The sequence below is a fragment of the Gopherus flavomarginatus genome, chromosome 4 (assembly GCF_025201925.1).
Source record: "Gopherus flavomarginatus isolate rGopFla2 chromosome 4, rGopFla2.mat.asm, whole genome shotgun sequence".
NCBI classification, from domain to species: Eukaryota; Metazoa; Chordata; order Testudines; family Testudinidae; genus Gopherus; species Gopherus flavomarginatus.
This window is the reverse complement of record NC_066620.1, coordinates 1,105,867-1,132,645: the sequence shown is the minus strand read 5'-3', so window position 1 is coordinate 1,132,645 and position 26,779 is coordinate 1,105,867. Positions and strand designations below refer to the sequence as shown.

General features: G+C 44.5%; 1 protein-coding gene across 1 annotated transcript in view; it reads right to left on the bottom strand.

Moving 5' to 3' along the window:
• Positions 1 to 17,188: 17,188 nt before the first annotated feature.
• The window catches only part of HNRNPLL (heterogeneous nuclear ribonucleoprotein L like), a 43,790-nt gene continuing 34,199 nt past the window's right edge, over positions 17,189 to 26,779 (bottom strand). Inside the window, exons 8-13 of the mRNA XM_050951467.1 lie at positions 25,406 to 25,623; positions 25,058 to 25,179; positions 24,349 to 24,550; positions 22,215 to 22,272; positions 22,031 to 22,129; positions 17,189 to 20,231 (exon numbers count right to left, since the gene is read on the bottom strand). Of these exons, the coding sequence (XP_050807424.1) occupies positions 20,176 to 20,231; positions 22,031 to 22,129; positions 22,215 to 22,272; positions 24,349 to 24,550; positions 25,058 to 25,179; positions 25,406 to 25,623 (755 nt within the window). The 3' untranslated portion in view covers positions 17,189 to 20,175. The remainder of the gene's footprint in view (positions 20,232 to 22,030; positions 22,130 to 22,214; positions 22,273 to 24,348; positions 24,551 to 25,057; positions 25,180 to 25,405; positions 25,624 to 26,779) is intronic.

The window sequence follows — 26,779 nt, the reverse complement described above, 5'->3', positions numbered from 1 at the left end:
ATCAGAATCTGGCTCAGTAAATTAAGCTCCCTATTCAGAATGTAAAGCACTGCAGATGAACTAGTCAATGCAAAGTGGACATGTTACCCTAAGACCCTTCAAAAATCAGCAATGTTATTGGAAGCAGAGAGAAGAGAAATAAATTCTTTCAGACCAGAAGCTGTTTTGTGTGGCCTTGCAGCTGGTGGTAATGCATGTGTGTGACAGATGCAGAAAGCCAGCTCCTCAAATACCATTCATTTGTAAGATACCATTCTTTCTGGTGATGGTCTGAGAGCTGCTCTGGGGGAAAGAATAAACTAATATGAAATTTAGCTGTCATTATAATGATTTGCAACATGTGTTGCTAGGCACCAGCTGCAGGAAAGCCTATAGGTGCTCTCACCGGCTGGGTTTGATTTCTTTGTGGGGATCCCACACAAGTGAAAACTGACAGGTGCAAAACAGGAGTGGAGGCCAGGAACCAAATGTATTTAAAAAGGGGCATAATCTGTAGTTCTCAGATTGCAGCCATTGCTGCATAGTTTACATAGGATTGTGCCTTTAAACCCAAGGAGCAGGGATGGAACAGAAGAGGGATGGTCTGGACAGCAATATAATGCTTTATTTTCTGGCAATGCTTCATGAGGCAAAGGAATACAGGTTCATTAGAAGTTTGTAGGCTGCCATCAGTGTGGGTGTTCCACCCCGGGACCCGCTGCCAAAGTGCCGGATCTTCGGCAGCAATTCAGAGGCGGGAGCCCCCCGCCGCCCAAGATCCTGGGCCCCCTGAATCCTCTGGGTGGCCCTGTTCAACATCAGGGCAGAATCTTCCCAGAGATAGCATCAGCAGGACAGAAATTGCATCACATTGCATTAGTCTGCTTCCTTTTAAGTATTCATCTAAAGAGAGAGCCAGAACACGGCCCCAGTAAGGGTGCCCTGCACTGGTCCTATAGTGCAAGGCAGCCTTACCAAGCTACCAGGTCTTCCCATCCCCTGCCCTAGGAGAATCCCTGGATGGCATAGAGCCAGCGTCATTAGTCACCATGTAACACCTCATGGCCTGCTTCAGTGCTGCCGAGGACCTAGCCCAAAGGTTGAAAGAATACACTTATTACGTTTGCACTGAGATTGCTGCCTTCCCCTTTATAGCAGATTGCCAGTTTCCTCGCATTTTAATTGGACAGCAATATGTCCGACTCTTTAAAACTTTGCAGCAATCTAAGGTGTGCTCTGGGCGTGAGCAGAACGATCTGGCAAAAGGGAGGGCTGCAGGCCCAGCCCCACAGCAGCAGTCATGCAGGAATGCCACAGGGTGTGTCCACACTGCACCGCAAACCACAGTCTGTGGGACCCAGGCCAGTGGGCTTGGTATTTCCAAGCCTGAACTTGCACTGAATTGTAAAGTGAGTCTCACAGCCGTGCTAACACACTCCTGAGGCACTGCACAGGCCTTCTAACTCAGCTCTGCAGAGCCAGCTGCGTCCATGCTGCAAAATGACAGTGCTTGGACCCGAGTCAGACTGAGCTGTGAGTGGACAGAAGTGTGTCTTGGGCTCAAATTGGAGTCAGAGCCCAGGGTTAGTGTCCAGTGTAGACAAACCCATCATGGCAAAACATTCCTTACCTGAGCTTGCAGTGGTTATCCCCACACATAGCCTGTGCTCTAGGTACACGGAGCGAGGCCAGAGTGCCACAGGGCTCATGTGTCCTTCCACAGTCCAGACAGAACCATTGGGGAAAAGAAACCTGCTGCTCTTGGAGGAAGCCATGACAGAGGCACAGGCGGTCCAGGCAGGGATCGCTGGCTCAGGAGCATCATGGAACTTGCCCGTAATGGCTCCTGCTCGGGAAGAGCCCCAACAAGGGACCTGGCACAAGCTTGCAAGGACTCTACCAAACATGTAGTCGTTGTCGCCAGATGGTGCTCAGAGGCAAACCCCCCTCCCCAGCTAGGAGGATTGTTATGAGACAGGTAACTAACAAGCCAGAGCTCTGGCTTTTCCCCTGTTGTTCTGCCTGACCCAATCAAAGATGAGTTACTGGAGCTCCCACGGACTTCCTGTCATGGCCCAGCACAGTTTGCTGGGGGCAACACCTACCTCTCTGCCTTTGCTGATGGCCAGTGACTGCCTGTGTGATAAGGATGTTTGCAGTGACATTGTAGCCCTGTTGGTCCCAGGATATTAGCGAGACAAGGCGGGTGAGGTCATACCTCTTATTGGACCAACTTCCATTGGAAAGAGAGACAAGCTTTCCAGCTGCACAGAGCTCTGCCTCAGGGCTGGGAAAGGTGCCCTGAGTGTCATAGCTAAATACAGGGTCGAGGAGATAGCACATAGAGTTCTGCTCCCTTTAAATAAATGACAAATCTCCCATCGAGTTTCCATTCAGTCAGCACAGGAGTGGACTCAAGGGCTGCTGTGGTTATATCCAGTATTGTGCTTTGAGTGTACATTAAATAAATGCCATTGCTTCATCTCTGAGATCAAATATAAAGATCAAGCCTTACCAGACCAGACACAAAGAAAACACAAGGCTCAGTCATTGCATACGTGCTTCAGATCAAATTGGAAAAACATGGGGACCCTTCGTTTGTTAAAACAGTAAAACCAGGTCTGAACACTTAGTGTTTCTGTCAATTCTTCTCAGCCTGGGAAATGTTTTCTTCATCGGTCAGTGTCACTTTTGGAATATCCCTTGGCCTGTTTGGCTCATCCTGGGCCTTGCACCTGAATGGATCTTTAATCATGCACCAATATCTCAGCTGGTGTGAGTTGTCACCATTACTCTGACTTCACTGGAGAAACCCTGATGTACAGCAGCTGTGGCTTTGCAGTGTCACAGCTCTGGACACAGGTCCGGTTAAGGATTGTGTAAGTGGTTGAATTGTTATCTGCTGGCATGCAAAGGGTGCTAATTATGCAATGAAACCCTATTTGCATCCTTTGCTGTGATGTGGGCCTCCAGGAAAGTCATATTCCACAAGACAAGATTTACAGGCTCCACAAGCAGGCAGATGTTTTTAGCTTCATTTTCCAAAGGCAGGTTCAGACAAGCTGCACAGAGACGCTGGCGTGTTTAAAACAAGGATTTCAGTGTCAATTCCCACAGCAGCAAGGTAACTCAGAGCCAGGGTGATTGCAGCTTGAATTCACCGCGAAGCATTGCTCCGTGCAGCTGCTAGTGAGGCCCCCTCTCCCCATTCAGAACAGCAGCCCCAACCTTTCCACAGAACTGTTCCAATTTACGAGGCTAAGTCCTGGGCTATACCAGCCAGCACCCACCACTTCCCATTCACCGCTGTGTGCCCTGATCCGCCGTGGAGTCAGGGCTGCTCCCAGTGAAGAGACTGGGGTTGCAGCAGCCAAAACCCACTGGAGTTAGAGCATGACCACGGAATGGGAGCCATGCAGCACGCTGGGGCTCTGCACATTGACTTGGAGACCCAGATTCTGCACCCCTTAGAGTAGTACCGGCCTCCTTGCACTGATCCCACAGGACCGGACGAGGAGGAGGGACTACTGGCTGGATGGAGCCCCTAACGCTGAGTGGGACAGCCCAGTCAGCCTTTCATAGAAACAAGCTGTGTGTCTCCTGGGACATGAACTGTCCAACTCCTGTGCTAGGGAAGCACAGATTTTCATCATGATTACCCAGGGTTTCATTTTGCTTTGGCATCGTTTCTTAGTTTCTTGGTTAAAGACTCCCCTGCATCTCCCAGCTTCGGAACAGCCCAGGAGGGTTGGGACTTGGGGGACCAGACTCTGACACTTCTCACAGTTTCAGGGTAACTGCACCTGTTTCCCCCTCTGGGAGACGGAGGGGCAGTCAGGTCTCCAGTTTCTGGGCAGGGAGCCATGTCCCACTCCCTTCTGACCGGGCGTTTTCACGGTCTGCAGCCCCCTGCCGCACCCTGTGAGATCCCCAGCAAGCCAGGCTGCCTAGCAGCCAGCACCTGCATGTTGCTTTCTCTCAAAGGGCTATGAACAGAGTATTGCTGGGAGTTACAAGTCATCACACAGCTCGTTCTAAGCAAGCGCCTTTATTCCTAAGGCTAAAGCATGAAAGAGAAAGCACCTAAAAACCAGTATACATTCCTATATGCATGCTACAAGATTACCAGAGGTCATCCCCAGCCTCACTGGGCCCTCATAGGCCAATCCCTTCCCAGGGGCCCCCCCTGGACAGAAGGGTCTGGCCATTGTCTGTCTCAGGAGGAAGGCCCTGTGTCAGTTCATAGCAAACACCCTGCTTGGTTTGAGTCTCTGGAATACCCAGTGTGAACACTTCTGTGCAAACACATCTGTGCAAACCTCTGCAGGCAGCGGCAGCTCTCTAGATTTGTTGCCAAGAAGGCTAACAGCATATTGGGCTGCATTAATAGGAGCATTGCCAGAAGATCGAGGGAAGGGATTATTCCCCTCTAGTTGGCACTGGTGAGGCCATACCTAGAGTACTGCATCCAGTTTTGGTCCCTCCACTACAGAAAGGACGTGGACAAATTGGAGAGAGTCCAGCGGAGGGCAATGAAAATGATCAGGGGGCTGAGGCACATGACTTACGAGGAGAGGCTGAGGGAACTGGGATTGTTTAGTCTGCAGAAGAGAAGAGTGAGGGGGGATTTGATAGCACCCTTCAACTACCTGAACGGGGGTTTTCAAAGAGGATGGATCTAGACTGTCCTCAGTGGTGGCAGATGCTACAGAACAAGGAGCAATGGCCTCAAGTTGCAGTGGGGGAGGTTTAGGTTGGATATTAGGAAACACTATTTCACTAGGAGGGTGGTGAAGCACTGGAATGGGTTATCTAGGGAGGTGGTGGAATCTCCTTTAGAGGTTTTTAAGGTCAGGCTTGACAAAGCCCTGGCTGGGATGATTTAGTTGGGGTTGGTCCCGCTTTGAGCAGGGGGTTGGACTAGATGACCTCCTGAGGTCCCTTCCAACCCTGATATTCGATGATTATATGATTTGTTTAGTCTCAGTGACTCTCTTGCTGTCTGTCATTCCTGGGGTATCTAGGGTAACCCTGGAGTAGAACAATCACCCACGAACCTTTCACAGTGTTAGCACAATCGTCCCCAAAGCTACTGCCTGGGGTTGGAATCTCTGTCACGGCCTCATGCAGGTTGAGTAGCGTGCAGCTCCAGGAGTAGCCCCACTGGGTCTCATGGGATAAGGATTTCATGAACAGCGCAGGCAGTTGCTCGCCCCTCAACTTTCCCTGAAAATCAGTGACTCTGCAAATGGAGCTGCCTGAACTCGGTATTGTGTCAGGTGCGTGAGTGCTCTCTGGGTTCACATGGATACCCATGGCGAGGAACAAACAGACAGAGGGGAACAGCTGCTGCCAGTGTAATATAGGGCCAGTTTCCAGCCCAATGCAGACGAGATAGACACACGGGGCTCCACCCTGCATTCTTGCAGAGCCCAATAACTCAGTGCACCCAGTGGCAGGCGCACAAAGAAGAAAGGATCAGACTCAGAATCTCTCTCCTTTTGCCATCACCATGGGAACTCCTGCGGGAGGGATGCATGCTGTTGCAAACGTTTCCCCTTGGGGTTTGATGCGCTACAGTGTATCGTGTACACGAAGACGGTTGAAGTTAAGTCTTGGGACTCAGAGATCTGGGTTCAATTCCGGATGTTGCCACAGACTCTCTGTGTGACCTTAGACAACCTATTTGATCTTTCTCAGTGCCTCAGTTCTCCATTTGCATGTACAGCACCTGGCATAACAGGGCCCTGCTCTTGAGGTCAGGGTCCCATTATGCTGGGTACTTAGGGTGACTAGATGTCCCGATTTTATAGGGACAGTCCCAATTTTGGGATCTTTTTCTTATGTAGGTGTTGGTGTCAATCTGGCATAACCCTAGGTAACTCGGAAAGGTGGTAGACCACAAGTGTCAATGAAGCCCTCCTGTTGTAGGCCTCAATGAACCAATGTTCCTCCATGTTAAACACTTTGTGTAACCTAGTGTAACCTAATGTACTAATAGCTGCAAAAATGTAGTGTTAGCAGTTAGTTTTCGGTTGTAACAGCCAGTTCTCTGTTGTAATACATTGAAGCTAGGCTAAAGCCTGCTCAAGGCCGTTTTAAGATACTGTGTACATGTCTCAGCAGCGGAGAGGGGGCAGAAAGGGGGAAGACAAAAGATTGAATGAGAAAAGATACTGCAGCTGGATGGGAAAGGAGGGGGGAGTAAGAGATTAGCTAGTCAGCACGAAAAAGTTTTGTAGTAAACAATTGGGATATAAAAAGAAGAAACTGCTTGTTTTAGGGGTGCAGGATCTGAGATTGTTTCTCCCTTGCACCTTATTTGAGCTCAAATAAACTTGGTTTGCTTCTCTACCCTGGTGTGTTTATTGGCGCGGCACACCAGGCGACGGACCCCCCCCCGCTGTTGCTTGGCCTCAGGCAGTTATCTGCCGGCAACATAGATTTCTATTACCCCTCACCCCCACCCCAATTTTTCACATTTGCTGCCAGGTCACCATATGGGTGCTGTAGGTACACACAGTCAGAGAGTCTCTGCCCCAGAGAGCTCAGTCGCAACGTAAAAGACAGACACAGGGTGGGGAAAACAGGGGAAGAGACTTGCTCGAGGTCTCTGTATCCCTGATCCCTTAGCCCATGCTCCTTCCCAATTGCAAGATGGTTTCAACATGTACAGCCAGACACATGCCTCTGCTGGGTACAGTGAAACCTCTGCAGAGGGGACATGGGTGCCACTGTAATACAAATAACAATCACACTGGAAGAGGAGGAGAGACATTCCTGAGCTTGGTATGGGACAAATAAAAGCCCCTTCATCGAAGCTTGGTCTCAGAAAGGTTTGCAGCACCGCTTGCTGATAGACATGCTCATAGGGCCAGATCCTCAGATGGGGAAAATCAGTGTCGCTCAGTTGACTTCAATGGAATGATGCTGCTTGCTAGCCACTGAGGGCTCAGTCTCTCGGGTAGGAAGGATGGCTGTAGCGAGTAACACGTAGAAGGTCACTGAGAGGGAAGGACCAGGAACTGCCAGGAGAACAGTATAAGAGAACTCCAGCGTGCTGCATCCTGCACAGGCAGAAGTCTTCCTTTCAATACGTACAGTCACCACAGAGTATTGAGCGGCATCTCTGCTTTGCCAGGCCAGATTTCTTGCAACCAAATTTGAGCACCTGTGGCGGTGTGTACAACCTGCCCTGGCCCCGAAGGGGTTAAAGGACAATCCTGGGCCCAGCTTGCCCTGTCCTGCTGGACCTGCAGACCATGTTCCTACTGGAGAGCAAACTTAGAAGAGAACAACCCAGCTCAGACGGGGCAGGAAGACAGCCAGACTCTGGGGCTCCCAACCAGGGTGTTGGAGAACACTTCCTGCTTGGCTCTCGTAGGCCCGGGTCACAGCCCAGCAAAGCAGGAGGGGCCGGGCTCCCCAACCAACCGTCCCTGCCGCACTGGTAAGGAGCAGGCAAGAACACTGAAAAGCCAGCTGCAGCCAAGCCTATACATGGGCAAGGAACTGGATGGAAAGGCCTCCCCGCTGGGATGTGAGGCTGGATGTGCTGCCCACTAGGCCACCTGACCCTCCGGGGACTCTAATACAGGGCCGGCTGCACGCCTGCCAGCTGACGCCGTGCCAAGAGCGCTAGGCAAAGCAGTGTAAGCAAATAGCGAGGGCGATGATATTCCTTGCTCATTAGATCACCTGCGGGCTGCTGGATTGCATAAGGACACCCCATCCCAAGGCTGCCTATGTTTAGCAGCGTGGGTCAGAGGCCTAGCACAGCATTCGTCTGCTGCGAAGAAATGTTCACGAGCGGCATATTAGCCTAATAGTTTGGTGACAATACGTGACCCAGAAAACTATACTTTTTAATAAGTAATAAAATATGCCACTGTTTTGTTTCCGTGGCTTAAACTACATATTAGACAAGTCGCTTTTAAGAGCTGAACAAAACACAGATCAGGTTACAACTGATCTCATAACAAACCCCGAAGGTACAATACTATATTGGCGCTCGTATTTTACGATTGCTTGGTTAATTTTGCAAAGGCAGGACATTCAGCCTGTGATTGTTATTGCCGGTGTAGGAGAAAAGAGTAAAATGGAGATGAAATATTACTCAGGGAGACTTCACACATTTGGAGTTGATCAAATGACACTCAATTTCCAGAGCTGATTTTGTAAAGCACATCACCACCTAGGGAGAAAAGTCACAGAGGGAGAAAGCAATTAAATTCACTTCCTCATTTTGATTGTATTAGATCCAAGTTAATTTGAGATCCGGGATTAAGAGCTGGCCACCTGAACTCAGATTAAATCGTATATAACCACCACAAAACATATTTTAAAAAACACAGCACACTTAGAAAGGGGTTATGAAACAGAAAGCTGGATTGAATAATAACACAGCAGCATTAAGCTGGCATGTCTGGACTGGTCATATAAAACAGGCTATCCGATCAGTAACAAAATACAAGCATCTCTGCATAACAGCTTTAAGGCAGCTTGGCCTTAAATAATAGAGCGCATTGTAAGCGATGTACAAAAAATGAAATTGGAGTGCCAGAGGGGAATAACCCTATATTAATTGTTCACATACCAATGCTCTGCTACCATCCAGCAGCCAGTCTTCCAGACCCTCTCCGGTTGCAAGTTTACTTGAGTTCACAGTAGTCAACATGTCCGCTTTAACAGCTTGAAACTCAGCAGATGCAATGAAAGGGACACAAGGTATCAACTGCCCTACTTGTCACAATGGGGTGTTGACTCTGAAACCTAAGGATGGCGATGTAAATGTAAATTTGTTAACTATTTCAGTGCCAATCATTTTAGCAGAACCATCCAGCTACTCTTCTTATCCAGCTGAGTTGGATATTATGGTTTGAAAGAGATTGTATAGTCTCAAATGCTTTGCCCATTCTAGCTTTAAACAGACCAATGTCTCTTGGTGATTGTGTGTGAGAGAAGCAAGGGAGCTCTTCCGATGTAGCTTCTCTCCTCATATAATAGTAAAAATGTCTCAGTGACACATGTGCCATCTGGTGCCCTCACCGTCCTCTGAGAGGGAAGTATCATTACCCTTGCCTTAGTGATGGGAAACTGAGTGAGAGACTTTGTCACACTGGGAGTCCATGGAAGCCTGGGAAATTGAACCCAGGGCATTAGTCCTAAGACCATCCTTCCCCCCTTCCCGTGTGTGGTGCTTGCTTGCCGTCCTACCCTCCAAGTCCCAATTTCCTTCAGTTTCTCTCCTTTTTCTTCACTATCCCTCCCTCTCTTCACCCCTCATCTGGTCCTTTCTTCTCCCATTTCCATTGGTAAAGTCCCCACCTGTCTTCTCCCCCAAGCCCCTCCCTCCTGTGTTTGTCACTCCTCTGACCCCATCTCTCCAGGTGTGGCTCAAAAACTTGGATGTGTACAGGTGTTAGACGGTTCAGAGCGCACCTGTGGGTGCTGCCAGGCATCCAAGTGTCTGGGCCTGCCCAGGTAAGGGGGGTAAGAGTGTTATGGCACAAGAAAGAGTCTGGCATTGGAAAATCCAGGCCTTAAACTCCTCTTCAGCTCATTCAAGGAAAACATTCTGCACCAGTCAAAGCCAACGTCTGAGATCTTTCCCTGCCCCAGGCACTAACAAACTGGCATACCTCGAAGCACTGACCTACCAAGAGATTATCAGCCGCAGATTATATAACAGAGCAGGACAGAAACTACATTTAGGATCTCGACCTCAGCTATATGACACCTCCTTCCAAAAGAACTTCCAGTCTAATCTTTCAGCCTTTGAGAGAGTGACCCCAGGCAGATGACATTGTCCTGTCGAGCGCTTGTCAGCCATAGGAATGAGAGAGACGGAGATTCCGGAGAGCTCGGTGCTGGGTCAAAGACCAGCACTTTAGGGATGAAGTAAGACCCGAGTGAGAGAGCCACTGTGGGCTGGAGAGGCAAACCAATAGACACAGGAAAATTATTAATGGGGAAAGTTTAAAATCAGGTGGAAGTCTTGTCCTTAGCATCAATTACATAGAGCCAGGTTCGCAGGTAAATTATAGGCCAGGTCTTTCAGAGCTCCCAGATGAGCATGTAAACCAGATTTCCAGAAGGCCTCGGCCTCCAGCAGCTCCCATGGCTCATGGCATGGGTGACATCTTGGCCAGCCCCACAGGAGTTTCATGGGACCCTCCAGAGCTAAAAGCATACGTCTCTCCAGTCTGGGCTATGGAGGTGGCCGCAGCTGTGGTGCTACGCTTCCCGTTCTCTGGGGCTTGGAGCTGGACAGGTAACATACGCTCACTGGCGGGTTACGCTCACACTTTTGAAAATCTAGGTGCCTGAGTGTTAGGTGCTGAGCTCTCGGGGAAATCCACCCCTGCCTGTACAGCCTTGCGTGGACACAACATTTGTATCCACATCCGACCCGTGATCTGTAAAAACGGTTTGTGAATACAAACCGGATATCCACAGATTTTCAGGGCTCTGCTTACCTGGTCCCCTGAGGAGAGCCGCAGAGGCTGGGGGTGCATAATGTGCTGGGAGATGGGCGAAGCCTGTAATTCCCCCTGCGGCTCCGCAGGATTTGGCCAAGGGGAGATTCCCCAGGGAACCCCTGAGTCAGAGGACTCTGAGGGACCCGTTTCAGCTAGCTCTGGCCTCTCCCATCCTGGGGGTTTTGTGCTGTTGCAACCTGACCCACTGCTAAGGTTCCTCCACCAGGGACTTGTGCCAGGGTTTAGGCCCTCCGAGAGAGTCGTGTTGAGCAGGGTCCGTTGTCTGCAACCTCTATGTCAGAAACCTGTGTTTTGGATGTTCATGAGCGCAAAGCAGGCAGGAGAGGAGGTCCCCTGGGCAGCCTCCTGCTGGAGAACAGCCAAAACGCATGGGGCAGCAGGTCAGTTAGTTCACCTTGCTCAGAAGATCACAACCTCTAGCGTCTCTCATTAGCACTTGCTCACACAGTGGAAGGCAAGTTAGGTAACCCAGCCCCCACACTCAGCTACATCAGCACTGGCGCTCCAGCTGATCTGGGCCATGCGTGGCTCTGCAGTTCTGATGGCAATCCTGCCATGACAGAGGAGCCACAGTGGCTGCTGTTCACGTGGAGGGCCAGCTCCAAAGGCTGCCTCGGGGCCTGGGGTGGGGAAAAATGGTGAATGTGCCTCTCTTTTAATGTTTGTTTGTTTGTTTCCTTTTCATTCGCCAAGAACAGAGGCTTTTCCTGGCACAATCTCGAAAAGGGGAGCTGGAAATACAACCCCCATCCACCCCCACAGAAAGGCTTTGCTCCTGCCTGATGTAAAGAGCTTCCCTTGGAGTACTCTGCTTGGCCGGGACCTGCATTTCCTCTCCCCTGCAGGTTTGTTGACTATGCCCGGATGACTTGTGTGGAAAGGTCAGCGTGTTGCATACGCGAGAGCCACCCCCGTGGCTGACACACCAGGGACTGAACCAAAGCCCTCCAGGCTTAGCAGCAGGAGTGGCTACAACTTGAGCTAACGAGCCAACATGTTATAATTAAGGACTACAGCAACTCATCACTTCCGTTTGTGGCCCGGCCCAGAGGGGGCCCTGTCACACACACTCCTTCACCTGGGGGTTACCTGTGCATCAGAGGGTATCTCCAGACCCCCTCCTTGACTACGTGAAGGGCTTTTCGTAGATAGGAGCACATCAGAGACAATAGGTCCCTGCTGCTCACTGATGGTATGGATAGTGCTGTGACTACCTGGGTGCAGGGTGTAGTCCCTCAACGGTGGAGTTAGGCACCCATATAACTTTAGGCACTGGGGCCCAGCTGCTCAACGGTTGGCTTTTAAAACTTCACCCAGGCACTGAGCAAGGGGCTTAATTGCCAAATGCTGAGCACCCTGCAGCTCCACTGAAGGCCGACACCAGGTATTCAGGAGCCTACATGTAGACACTCATCTTGGGGAAGGTGTTCAATCACCACAGCTGTGTGCACCAATCAGATGGTCCATTGCTCACCTGAGTCAAAATCAGGCCTCAAAGCTTCAGCTCTGTGTAACACTGATGTATGTTTATCTGCACCTCGCAGTGCGGTTCTAATAAAGCTGTGGAGGAAATAAATCTACAGATCATCAGTAACTGAATAAGCATTGCCCCGGCCCCAAAGCTATCGTCAGACAGCGCTGCTGCAGTCCAAGATCAAGACCGTGTCTATCTTGCAAACATGCACAGATGAAAATGTTGAAAGAGCAAGATCAAGATGTGGAAACCTCAGTGCATTAAATCCATGGATCCCTCTACACATGGGCTAGAGTGCTGCCAGCTGAAATTCAATTCAGTTTAAATATTAAACGTGCGCATGCATGGAACCGTTATCTCTATGGAGCAAGGAGTTCTGCCGCTGAATTCACATGTACTGATGCCACCACTTCTGTGACATGATTCAGCAGAAGGGCTCATTGAAGTCTGCTAGTTATGGAAGACTGAGCGAACAGCCCAGAGGAATTTATGAGTTGAGTTTAGTCCATTAGTTTCTGCAGTATCTGTTCCTTTGTACTCTTCAATGGCAGCAAAGTGCAGCTAGATCTACGCTCTGGTCTGAAACTATTGCCTTTAGATGTCACAGCGTATGGCCGAGAAGCGTACAATACAGAGGGGGAAGTAAGATTTGCATATTAAAAATGTTACACAAGCAACTCAGGCAGATGTTTCCAAATCTGCCTAGTGGGTTTTCACACCTGCCAGTATGTGACACAGCGGTGGAAACGTGTGAGTAATAAGCAGAAGGCGGAAAACCTGGCCTTTGTTGCATATCATGCTGTAATTGAGGAGTAATCCTTTTTTTTTTTAAATGTGTGAACTTCTTTTTAAAATGCTCCTTCCTGGCCAAGCTGGTTTGAATCAATTAGACAGTAAGATTTCATGAGATAATATCAAATACTTAACTAAAACCCGAGCCCATGACAGCAACTGGTGCCCCTCGGTCTACTTATTTGTAATTCTACCCCAGAAGCAATCACACTGGTCTGGCAAGGTCTGTTCTTTATAAACCAGGCTGCCTTTTATTAGTGTGGTATCTGGGGGCATTTGCATACATTTGGAAGCATATCAATTCCCTCAAGGAAGAGGGCCAAAAGTCTCCTTCCCTCCCGCACAGATTAAAACTGCTTATACAAGTGGAATCAAATCTAGGTTTTTATGAGTTCTCCAGCAGCAGGCAGCTGGAGTTCTTTTGCAACGCTGTTCTTAGGATATCTTCCTTCATGCCAAGAGAGCATGAGGAAATATCTGGGCTTCTCACTGACCCGTTAAGTCAACACAATGGGGCTGTTCCACACCAGGGATGAATCCCAAAGGTGTTCTCACAGAGATGACTCTGCTCTTCCCCTCTTTTAACACAGCACCTGCGCTCAATGGGGGAGCTCAGTGGTTGTGAGGATATATTACTTGCAGTATATTACTCAGCTGTAGGTGTCTCTGTGGACTAGTCAGTGTTCCAGACAAGGTGCGGGTCCCTGTTTAACAGAGACAACGCTGACACTCATGCTGTGTGAAAGCACATTTGCTTGTGTCTGCAGCTTGTAGTTTTTTACAGTAAATACTTCCTGTTTAACATGCACTGTGATACCACACAACACAGTATGGTGGGCACAATAATGCAGAGATTATCACAGGTTTAAGAGTATGAGGGTGTCCTGGCAAAGTTAACACCATCCCGGGGGAGCTAGTAAAAATGGTTTTAATCACTGTGTTACACATGACACTACAGCAAACACTGAAAACCCAGCCTACGGCAGGAAAGGGGGCTACACAAACAGTGCAGGGGTGTGTTGACACCAATGCTGCCAACTCTTGCGATAGTTGGTGTTTAACTTAAAGCCTCAGCTCCTGGATTCAGGTGATTACATGAGACTCTCAGCTTTCATTTAAAAAACAGCATGTTTCAAGCCCTCATGGTTGCAGAGAAAAGCCTGAAAATGTAACCTGAGTGCAGCCTAAGTGCTCAGAAACCAGAACGCAAATATAGAGAACCTGAAACCTATTATTAGTGTTTAAATCTCATGATTTTTAACCTAAGCTCATGATTTTGGAGGTGCCCAACTCACAATTTGTAAATACTTAGAGTTGGCCACACTGTGTGAGATGTCAGTCACCATTTGTGCACCTGGAGTAAACGAATCATACAAATTTCATGCTGACATCTGGTGTTGTCTCATGGCACACTTTGCCAATATTCAAATCAAATTTGCTTCCTTTCAAAGGCCAACTTTTCTCTAAGCAAACAGGTCATTTCAGATGCCTGCTCCTATGGAAAGAATTTGAGAGTTTGATATTTTCCTTGCTTCAACCAACCTATGCCACCAAATCAACACACCAACGGGAAAAGAGTGCCAGTGTTAAGTCTTGCAGCAAGTGATCTTCAGCCTGAAATGTGATGCTTTGCAGTTGTCACTCACTGCTAATCAAGACTGGCTGCAGAGAATGCTCTGCCTTGACCTTCACAGTACAGTACATAAATAAAAGGCAGGGAGAAAAGGAAATGGGAGGGAATTAAAAATCTGTGCCTGTTGCTTTGGGATGCTCAAGATGGGACAGAAGGAAGAGAACGCATGAAACCAAACTGACACGGGTGGGGTGGGGGAATGGTGAGACACTTTTAATAGGTAGCAGATGTACAATTCGAAGAGTCACTTCTATTAAAATGCTACAGAAATACCTTACAGGAAATTGACTAGCCCTTGCCTAATGCTGAATATGATCAAGATGATACATGGATCATTCTGACAATAGTCTTAAGAAGTCTGTAAGAAGAAATAATCAAGATAATGCTGTACTAGGATGGCAGGTGGCATAATGGGAACTGGGCACTGCAAATCTTAAGCCCTTTTACCGTGTCTTTGTTTTTAAATTCCTAGAAGGCTCTCTTCTCCCCCTTATGTGTCATCTCACTGTACGTAAGCTGCTCACGTTGCAGCTGCCAAAAGAACATGAAAAAAGGCATGCAAGGGATTGAGGCCTCAGAAATAACTTAAGTGAAGAGAAGAGAAACTAATTTGAATATTGTCTGATTTGGATATGGAGGGTAAACCAAACTGTGAAAAGTGGAAAAAAATGGCCTGGGATACCCAGTCTCCCTAGGTTTGAGAACTAGGGACTGGGGTTACTTTCACTTGAGGAATATGGACAAAGTTCAGCACAATTAAACGGGCCGCACCAAATCTCCATGATTCAATTATACCATGTTTCAATTATACCATGACCCACAGCGAAAGAACCGAGCTCCATGATTTTCCATAATGATGGAACCTCACTGTGGGGGGGAAAAATGGGAACAAAAAGGAAACCAAGTTGTGCATAAAACATTTACAGATTAGCAAATCTGGGGCTTGTGCCTTTCGGGGATATCTGATTTGGGAATCAAAGTTCAGAGGGAAAGGAGCGAGAGGCAGATGCACGCTGGAGTAGGGTCACCACAGGAGAGTGCACTACTACCCTCAAACCCAGCACATGTACAGGTTTGTGGCCAGACCACAGCAGCGAAGGGCAACCAAACTTTCATCAGAAACACTCTAGAGTTAAGCCAAACTATGGGTTTGAAGGCTGGCCAAAGTGAATAACTGAAACGTGGGACCTAGAGGAACTGCCAGCATCTGAGCAAAGAGGGTGACTTTATTGGAATACACTTGTTCTATTTTATAAAAGGGAAAACATGAAGGTGTTTCTTTTGCCTATACTAAGCCACTAAAACGTGGATGACTTTTGTGCTGGGATGTCTGGCCAACCTTCCTAAACTAAAAAGTCTGTGGTCTGTCACCCATGCTCTCCCTCTGCCTGGCTCTCCCTCTGACGGCAGAATACTATACGTTTCCCACCACAGGAATCAATTCTTATAAAGGGCCAAACAGACTCTTTCCGGGCATTTCCCTCAACCTATCATCACCGAATTTACAAATTCAGCTTTGACTTACATACAGGGGGTGGGGAGGTCTCACCCTGTCTGAATATTCAGGTCTATTTCTGTGCTTGAATAGGACCCTGCTCTCGGTCAGCTCCTCCCTCCCACCTTACAGCAAAGTCAGAATCCTACATTTGAGGCGACTTATTGTTATTACAGGAAGGACTGACATACGTTTATAGTACTTCATTGCATCATCACATTGGATGATTGCTTGCACTATAGTAGGACCTAGAGGATGCTATCCTAGTAGGTATTGTACATATACATCATAAGGTGACAAACGACACACTCCCATTTTACAGATTGTGAAATTAAGTGATTTGTCCAGGGTCACAAAGTCTATGGCGGAGCTGGGAAATAACAGCCAAATGTCCCAGGCCCCACTACACTACCTTCCCCTCAAGACACTCCTTCCTTCATGCTTTTCCATGAAAAGAATCCCCAGGGATAAGAAGGTGGGCTGGGTGGAAGACCAGATTAATTTAAAGCATACAACTTTTCCACCAATCTTAGAGTACCCAGTCCCTCACGGATGGGGAAGTACTTGAAAAGCTAGCTACCAGGAATCTTGGGCCCAGGCCCAAATAGGTACTGTAGTCCCAGGTTCTGCAAGGAACGTGTATTGTTGCTATGGGCCCCCACCAAATCCTGCAGTCCTGTAGAAAGGTAGAAGCACCCCTTCCATTGCCAGGGGATCCATGCACTTTCACAAATAGGAAGCAGGATTTATTCCCTAGTTTAAGATTTACAAAACCAGATTTTTATATTGTTATACTTGAATGACTCTGGACTGACTCCCCTGAAGTTTAATAGAAGCACTCTCATGTAACTGAGATCAGAATCTGGCTCCTGGTGTTTTCAAACAGCAGAACAATTCACATCAAACTAAGCCCAAACTCAGTTACATTGGCCAAAGGCGGGAGAACACAAAGCAAATCTTCTCTGCTTCTCCAGATCATTGCATCACTTCTCCAACTGGTGGCTCAGAACAAACATCCGATATGTTGCTTACAAAACAAACACGAGAGTGAAGCGCTAAAGGAAGGAAATGTGAATGCAGATGTGAGGATAATTTATGTGTTCTGTGCAAAGGATTAAAAAAAGCAAGAGATGTTCTAAGCACTCCCCGGGGGAAGGCAGGGGAGAATGGTTCAAACTGTAACTCGTGTTGGTGTTGCTATGTTTAAGAACTCCGCTGCATAGGAGAGAGAGAGTAAATGCCTCCTGCTGGGACACAACAGGATTAAAAAAAAATAAACTTTAGCAGACAAGGAATAAAGCCCACACAGCAGGAAGAGGAGAAAATTATATTTAATTATAACCAGGGGAGGGGTTCAGCCAATCACAGGCCACCCCCTCCCATGACACTCAGTGACACTACATTCAATCATATCATTCTTTCCTAACAGCATATTTTCCTGAATATTTTCTTTTAAATCACTCCTCAAATTATTCACCCTAGCTACAACTTGATGACAGCACAGAGAAGTCAAAGACCACTAAACCGTCTTAATCCTTGCGTGTAAAGAAAACATCTTAAACGAGGATTAGAGTATGGTTTTGTTTTTATCATGAGAATTATCTAAAACAGGATGAACTCTCCTCTCTGTCAATATTTTATTTTCCCCTCCAATAATATGTCTATAGTTGAAGCTTGATTTTAAAAGCATCATCCTTCACTTCTACACTGAAGCACACAGTAGTGGGCGTTTTATGAGAGTGTCAATGGTTTAAAAATAAGTCTTTTGTATGGCAAGGTTCAATGTTTTGGGCATAAGGCTTGTGAAAAAAAAGGCAGGAAAATTACAACAAGACATCAGTGCTTCAGTTTATCTAACCTAACAAGCATGTGACAGAACAGGAGACTGACAAGAACATCTTCATGTTCTATACAGATCTTAATCTCTCCTGTCGTAACTTTCCCTCCTGCCACCATCCCACTATTTTGTCTGTTCAAAAGAACCAGACCACACATGATCTAGAACTTGTGTGTGTGTGGAATAAGGAGGCCACCTCTGATAGGTACACTTGTTTCAGGCTCAAGGAGTGCCCACTGTGTATCGGTTTAGTTATATGGCAAAATGGCAATAAGGAATCGGACTGTTCTCAGCTTACTGATGGACCAGATGACACTCTCAAGGGAAGAATTGCATTGGGATTTCAGATCCACTCCTGACTTAGGGTAGTTTACATTGCAATCAGAGTGTAACTCATATAGACATACCTAAGCTAGTTCTGACCTTCACATGCTGCAGTTACAACTCTGACTGAAGTGTAAACATACCTGTAGGTGCACAAACTGCTCAGATATTTTGGGTGAAGGGATTTCTAGTTCACATAATGTCCTCTGAGAGAATTTACTTAGAGGCTGCTCTCCTTTTCTCTCTCACTCCAGGCTGAACAGCTGTGGGGAAGATGCTTCTTACCTAGACATGGTGGTTCACTGAGGTCACTTTACCATTATATAAGGTGCAGTTTTTAAAAACCTGAATGCTTTAAGGTAATTCATTCTGAAAACCTTGTAAACCCCATCAAGTGGCATAACTATTCTAATATTAAACTACAAACTATCTCAGCTGCTAGAACTACATTGATACCAATAGGAAATGCAAACTAACACAACTCTTAAAGGAGACTACTGTGAGAAAGGAACAGATTTCTACTGGCCAGTCAGGCTGGTAGAAGAGGAACTAAGAACTTTTTTGCACTTTTTACTGGAAGGGGTGGAATATACAGACCTAGGTACAAATGATACCAAATATTTTATTGGTTTTGTGGCCAGCGAGGCATGACCTATGGTGTAACTAACCTGATATTAAGAATGGGAAAAGTTTAATCTGAATATCAATAAATGCAGACTGAGAAGCAGATCCTTTAAGCTGCAGAATTCTCTCTGTAGGGAAGGATGGAACACTCACTGTTTGCACAGAACAGTAAGAAGTGTACTGCATGAGTAATTCTGCATTGGCAGACAGATGAAATGGAGGATCCAACCCATAGGTCGTTCCCATTTAACTTCTATGACTGGATAAAATGACATTAGGGTGTGACTAGAGAAAATACACTGCTACACACTGGGAAGTGGAACACATTTTCTCCCATCTGGTAGAGAAAAACTGGGCCAATTCTGATCTCATTAATTTTACACCACACAATTCCATGAATTCAACAGAGTTATATCTGATTTACACTAGTACAAATGGAAAGATAATCAGACCTTTTGAATGTATGATTTCTTTTCTAGTCCATGACAAAACATAGTCTTAAATCAGACATAAGGAAATAAACAATATGGACAAGGATACCAACTGTTAATTAAGAACAGTCTCCCAGTATGTGACATGTTTTGTTAAATACTTTTACAAGGGGAAAAACCCATTTCTTTCCTCCAATGTCAATTTCTTTTGCCAGGATCAAACTTCTACCTGTTAATAAATTATGGCAATATAAGAAACCCTTAAGATACCACGAGGATTCCATGAACACTGAGAATTTAAAATTCACATGAAGTAAATAACGATGAACACATTTAAATTAAAGTTTCAGGCCTCAGTCAAAGAGATACCAAGAATGGACTGGTATGCCAATGCAAACAAAAAATGGTTTTTAAAAACCATCTCCGTTTTAAGTAAATTTGAGTGCACACTACACAAATTGACTTAATACTTGTCTTCTCTATGCTAGCTTTTTTGAAATATAAATCAGGTAAGACTATGCTACTCAAAATCCAGTATGTGCGCAATGTTAACCTAATGAAAACGTTTTATAAATACAAACTTATTTTTAGTATTAATAATTGCAACATACTTAGTTACCTAAACATGTAACCAGAAACAGAACTATTTCATGTAGAATCTGTCAATTAAGCCTACAATGGAAAAATACTTGCTAATCCTTTAAACATAATTGAAAACGCAAATATACTTCAATCTTGGATTAAAACAATTGCAGATTTAAGGTTTGGAACTGTACACAGTATCTGTGCATAAGCTACCTACAAGGCGGTTGAATACTTGTAGGTACTAATTACAATTTAGTGAAAAACAAAAACTTTTCTTAGTAAGTTTACAACAAACATGTACTCTTCAGAAGCAAAGAGAGAAGGTTTATTCTGTATTTATGAAGAAACATCCATTTATTTTAAAACAAGATAGGAGATCTTAGAATTAAGTGGAGATGAGACAACATTAGAGCAACAACTTCAGAGCTTCTGAATGAAATGTAGTTTCAAACTTGCAAATCAAGGTGAATGTAGCGCCTAACATGCTTTCTTCTTCTCTCTATAAATGGGATGAAGTAGAGAAGCAAAGCTTCAAGGTATAAGGATTAGAGCCATCTGTGAGAAACAAGGGCAAAATTAAATATTCAGTATAAGTTTTTTTGTATACAATTTTGTCAGTTAAGGGAGCATATGCTTCCTGACATGCTTAGCAGAGGTGTGTTTTGGGGTTTTTTTGTTTAAAATTTTCAGGCACTCCAAAGCCTCCAGGTATAGGTTCCCTAATAAACAGGGCTTATTTATAGAACGGTGGCATTTTCTAGACTGCCATGTAAAATGATAGTTAAGATCACACATACATGCACAGCATCTAGTAAATTGACAAGTATGTAGTAAAAAGTGCCCCCATTATTAAGGGCCTCCACTGGAGGATTTATGATAGCAACGTTTACAAAAGTGATTTCTAAGCCAAGAGAAGGCGGCTGTTCAATGAAAGTGACAAGCAGGAGAAAAGCCAAACTGCTGTCAAAGGTAGAATGGCAAATCGGATGCACAATTTCCTCCTTGCTTGACCAAGAAAACTCTCATCTCTCCAGGAAACTCTCCCCTCTCTTTGCCAGAGGCTGCTGTTCTGCTGCCGAGGGCTGCTACAAGGGAGCACTCAGAGCTCTGGGAGGTTATGAGGGCTTTCTTCCAATGGAGCAGCCCCCCTTGGGTAATATTAGTTTAGTAAGTGTTGGTGAACACTTCACGTTTTAATACTATTTTGTTGACCTTGAAGAAAAACAAGGTCTTTCCCTTAGTTTGTTGATTCTGTATTAAGAAAGGACAGAGGAAATTTTTCTTCCCTCTCCTTCCTATGCATTGTCTCCCAGAAAAGTCACAGAAAAACAGATACCAAAGAATCAAAAGTGCATTAGTCATAATATTTTAAACACCCATTTCATTAGCAAAAACTGCCTCAAACTGTTAGAATGGCAGGCAAGGTACTTCCTCCTCCTTTAGCTTCAATAAGAACTGTAACTAAAATAACCTTAGAATGGAGCTGGATTGTGATCTCTCATCCATGAGATCTGTAACATTTCTATTTGCTTTTATAGTTACTCCAGATTTCCACAGAAATCTGGCCCACTATTTTAAACAGAAATACAGATAACTCCAGTCTCATTTCTATCAGTTTGAAACGAAACTAGATTTACTTGGCCCCATAATTTCTTTTTAGAAGAGGTGAAACCTGCATAAGAATTCTTTGTTTAGAGCAGCAGGTTGTGTATTTACAATCCCAAATTGAATGTTTTAAGCCCCTCTCTGGTGTAATGAATTAAGTTTTGAGAAGTCATTAAACTGGCCAATATTTGAGTTCTGGGGTCTTCAGAGAATATAAAGGTTAGAAATCTCCATTTATTTTCATTTGTGGAATTTAAGAATGCTTGATTAGGTCAGACAGTAGATTTTATTTTGACTACAGTAGTTTTCTTTATTCCCTTTCTGAGAGCATGGCCACAGACACAAACGAGCTTTGTGACGGGAAATCAGTTTGATCATCCAGTGGTTCTCAACCCTTTGAGCATGTTCCATCCCTATACAGATATTATGAGTTCTGCAGCAAGACTCTAAAGGACCTCCGTTTTTGTTAGCATTCCTGCAGTCAATTGAAATCTTGGCATCCATTACTGAGAACGCTCTCTGCACAGGAATACGTGTTAGGAACCTTGTCACCGGAGCACATAATGAAGGAAAATCACAAAGGACATGTTTATTTTTTTAAGCTGCAGATTTCACAAAATTATTTGCATCTGAGACACCTCTTATAGAAAAGATATAAATGAACGGGGGTGTGTGTGTTGGGGAAATCAGAGAGAAATACATTTTTTAAACAACAATTTATTTTAAAAATCGTAAATAGAATGACTTACTTGGGACTCTTATCTGGTAGTGATTAAGTACAGTGAGGGCCTCCACTGCATCTGTCTTGCATTCCCATTCCAGCAGACCAGAAAGTGTTTTGGCAGAAGCTGGTAGAACAAGAGAATCAGACTTTCTTGCTCCCAGAACAAGTAATTTTAAAACATGAACTTTATCTAAAAAACAAATACTTACGTTTTGGATCAAACACTTTATATTTGATGAAAGTGAGAACTTCATGGTCATCACACAACTGCCACAGGAATAAAAGAAGAGATGAAAATATGACCAAGGTTAAGATTAAAATGCCTATTCCCAAATACAGAAGAAGTGACTAATGACACTTAATTGAGAAACTCTTGTATTTGACAAACGAGAGTTTCCTGGTCATTTTATTTAGGGCAGTATTCTCTGCATTTTTAAGTGGAACACACTGAAGGGAAAAAATTAAGATCCCTTCTGCTGTAAAAGATGTGTGAGAAACTTGAGAAAATAATCATTTTCTAACACGAAATGCCACCTGCTGACTATCTGGGAGGACAGGCACCCAAAACAAAAAACATTTAGCCTAGAGAGTTTCCAGTAATTTTCAAGACAAGTTATTCAGGAGAATTATAACATGCTTAGATTGTAAACTCTCTGGGTATGTCTACACAGCAATTAAATACCCATGGCTGGCCCAGGTCAGCTGACTTGGGCTCATGGGGCTCAGGCTGTGGGGCTAAAAATGTCTATACTAGACATTTTTAGCCCCGCAAGCCCAAGTCAACTGATCCAGGCCAGCTGCAGCCATGCTACAGGTCTTCTATTCCAGTGTAGATGCATTGTTTATGTTTATACTGTAACAAGCACAATGGGGCCAATCCTGATTGGGGCTTCCATGCACTACCAGAATATAATAAAATATTCATTAAGTTGGATAGAAGCTAGGGTTGGGCATTTGACCTGTCCAAAAATAACAACGGGTTAAATATTGCCAAAAACGGTCAAATATTTTAAAGCATTAATTTATTAGAACAATAACTATAGTAATAAAAGAGACTTTATGGCTTTCAATAGGCTTAGCCTTTAGATACTTATGCCTAATTACAATAAAAGATTATTTAACTGAATTATTTGAACTCAGAAAAACATGAAACCCAATTAAAAGAAGTCCTGTAAACTGAAATAATTACCTTTCTAGCAAATGTTAAATTAACATTTAAAAATGAATAGTTACAAAAGAAAAAAAATGAAATTAAATCTTCTGTGTTGGGAGGAGGTCCAATGACTGAACCCTCCTCTTCCTCCATCATTCCCTTCAGAGTTAATTTCTGTATGCTCGTCTAGTCAGGTTAGATTGTAAGCTGTTCTGGGCAGGGACCTGGTCTAAACTTATTTAATGTGCTCTGTCAACCAACATGTACACTAGTGGCCAGGTATACAAAGCAAACAAGACAGACAGACAGACACACACATACACTATTTGACCAACATTTGTGTATGTAAACACACACAATGTTTGTTCTAGAAGATTCCAGCCAATCAAGATGCTTAACTTTCAGTTAGTTCTCCTTTACTCCTAAACAGGTGGCATTAGCATGCCATAAAGTGTGTGATCAGGACATTTAGATAAGCTTGCTAACAGATGGCACCATGATACAATCAAAAAGGCAGGCCACCACCTCCATTAGGGTGTTTCTACTGAAATATTGGACCATAGTCAAATAGGTGCTCAATTGACATTATTTGACAGGTCAATTGACTGGCTTGCCAAGCCTATTTGAGGCATAAGAAGGTAGTCAAATTTTTAAACAAAACCACCAATACTTTACAGCATTTATATCATGGCTAAATTTTCACAATTACCCACAAGAAGCATGGTGGTAGCTTTGAGGTATGGAGAGAGAAGAAATGACTGAACAACCACTAAAAAGAACTAGGAAATCCCTAGTTAACTTCTCAGCCATCCCTTGTAACCTTCAGTCATGTTTTATCTTCTCCACCTTCTCCCTTTCCCCCATCCCATCCTTCAAACAACCATGCACTAAGGTCTTCATTTCTGGCTCTTGCCTCTCACATTTTGTTTGTTAAAGTTGCCATATTTCCAGGTTCAGGAGACAGGAGTACAAAGATCTTTTCACAGATCAACTGGATAGATTATCCATAAAGGGAGCAATGCTAAGCAATGCAAAAACACAGGGGCCTATGTTCATATATAGCATTCAATGGCTCCATCTTAAACATCAGTATTGTTACCATTCAATTACCACAACTATTTCTTATTCAAAGTATAGGGAAAGATTAATTCCCAATACCAATGTATGCTACCATAGTTTTGATTTCCTACCTTTACGAAGGTTTCTTCAGTCACACACAGGGGTACATTATAATAATGTAGCACGCAAGAGGGTGGCTGGATTATATTCTTGGATGCTTGGCCAGCACTGGTAAAGCGATTATTCTTGCTCATAGCAAAATCCTTGTAACTACTTGTACCATCCTCCAGCTCAAATATTTGACTGGGCACTACTGAGTGCTGCTTGGACACACTGGGATTTAAAGATATATAGTTGAAAAACACCCTCCATTCCGACTGACACTGTTCATAATATACTTTTAACATAAGCAGTTTTGAGGCAAGAAGAACAGATGACACGCACTTGCAGCAATGTGAAAAAAGTACTGATTCCCTTGTTTAATGCTTGGAGAAGGGTTCACAGATATGGCAATAAAAAAATACTTCATTAAATGACTGTCAAAGTTAGCTATTGCCTTTGTATGTTAAGTCAAGTATGTTTACCAAGGTGTGTGTTGTAGTGTTAAAAATTGCATAGTGCATGTACATCTGGTTTATATCTAATATTACAGCTTGAATATCCAACAACCTTTTTGATGCCCCATTTTGTAACTGTTATTTACCACCTTAGAGTCTTATTCCAAATGAATTATTTGAAATTTTTTGTGAAGTCAGCCAGTCGTCGTAGCAATAGGGGGCTGACATTTTGCAGTCATAGCACACCTGAAAGTGAACTGCAAGTAATAAATTGCATATTTACCAGACATTAAGCCTCTTCCCAAATAACTTGACATTGTTGAGATGTGTGACAGCTCTTTCTACAGCATACTCATCACCCATTTCTACCAATGCTGTGCCTGGAATAGTCTTCATAAATTTTACCTAAAATAGTTCAGGAATAAGTGACAATGAAGTTCAAAGGAAACCTCTACTGTAAGAATTTTGAAAGTTCTTCTGGAAAGTTGTTACGTGCCAACTTAAAGTTTTCCCTGGTATCAATAACTCTATGTCTAGAAAATAAACTGTTTGCAACACTTAAATTCCAACATTAGATAGACTGAGTTGGGTTTTGTAGCAGCTTCCAAGTTCCTAATAAAATATGTTTTACCTTTTCAATATTTCCGTACAAGCAGAACAGGTTGAAGACCCTCGAACAGTTCATCTTTAGCTGATGCAACCCACTAACCATGACAACTGAGCCAGAAGGATTTCCACCATGCATGTAAGAGGAGGAAGCCTGGGGTAGTGGGTAAGCAACAAGCTCTGGAGTATCCCGAGACCCCATTCGGTACCGGCTTGGTAAGGGTAACAAAGGACCATGTGATCCTACAGAAATGACAGAGACCAGGTTAAACACTACTCAGCATAATCCTCGTTTACTTACAGTATATTAATGCTCCACTATACAAATACTTGATGTAAAGGGACACTATCCACTAAGAATTCTTTGTAATTTACTAATTGAATTCCTTTTTCTCACTAAAAAAAAGATTCATATCATGCAATTTATTTTCCTCCTCTCCATCCTCAAGGGTTCTTCCTCAACGTTTAAGTAGTTTCGATGTTCAGTTAGTTTCTCCCCTGCTGACAAATCAGTGGAACAGCAGAACTGCTGTCAAGTGCACAAACTGAAAAGAATATTTTAATAAGAATTTTGGTTATTGTACTTGTCATAAACAGATAGCTAAGGGTTAATGTTCGTTTACCTGTAAAGGGTTAACCCAGGGAACCAAACACCTGACCAGAGGACCAATCAGGAAACAAGACTTTTTCAAATCTGGGTGGAGGGAAGTTTTGAGTGTGAGTCCTTTGTCTTGAGTCTGACCCTCTCGGCTCTGAGAGTGATTTTTCCATCTCCTGGCTTTCTAATCTTCTGTTTCCAAGTTGTAAGTACAAGGATAGTAAGACAATAGGTTTATATTGTTTTTTTGTATTTACACGTGTGTAGATGCTGGAATGTGTTAAATTGTATTCTTTTTGAATAAGGCTGTTTATTCATTTTTTCTTTTAAGCAATTGACCCTGTATATTGTCACCTTAACACAGAGACTATATTTCATGTCCTTTTTCATTCTTTTATATAAAGCTTTCTTTTTAAGACCTGTTGGAGTTTTTCTTTAGTGGGGACTCCAGGGAATTGAGTCTGCAACTCACCAGGGAATTGGTGGGAGGAAGAAGTCAGGGGGAAAATCTCTTTGTGTTAGATTTACTAAGCCTGACTTGGCATACCCTCTGGGTGAGGGGGAAGAGAGATTAGCTCTCTCTCAGTACTTGTGTTTCCAGGACTGGAAACAGGGAGGGTAGAATCCCTTTGTTTAGATTCACGGAGCTTGCTCCTGTATATCTCTCCAGGAACCCAGGGAGGGAACACCTGGAGGGGAGGAGGGGGAAGGGAAATGGTTTATTCCCCTTTGTTGTGAGACTCAAGGAACCTGAGTCTTGGGGTCCCCCAGGGAAGGTTTTGGGGAGACCACAGTGAGGCT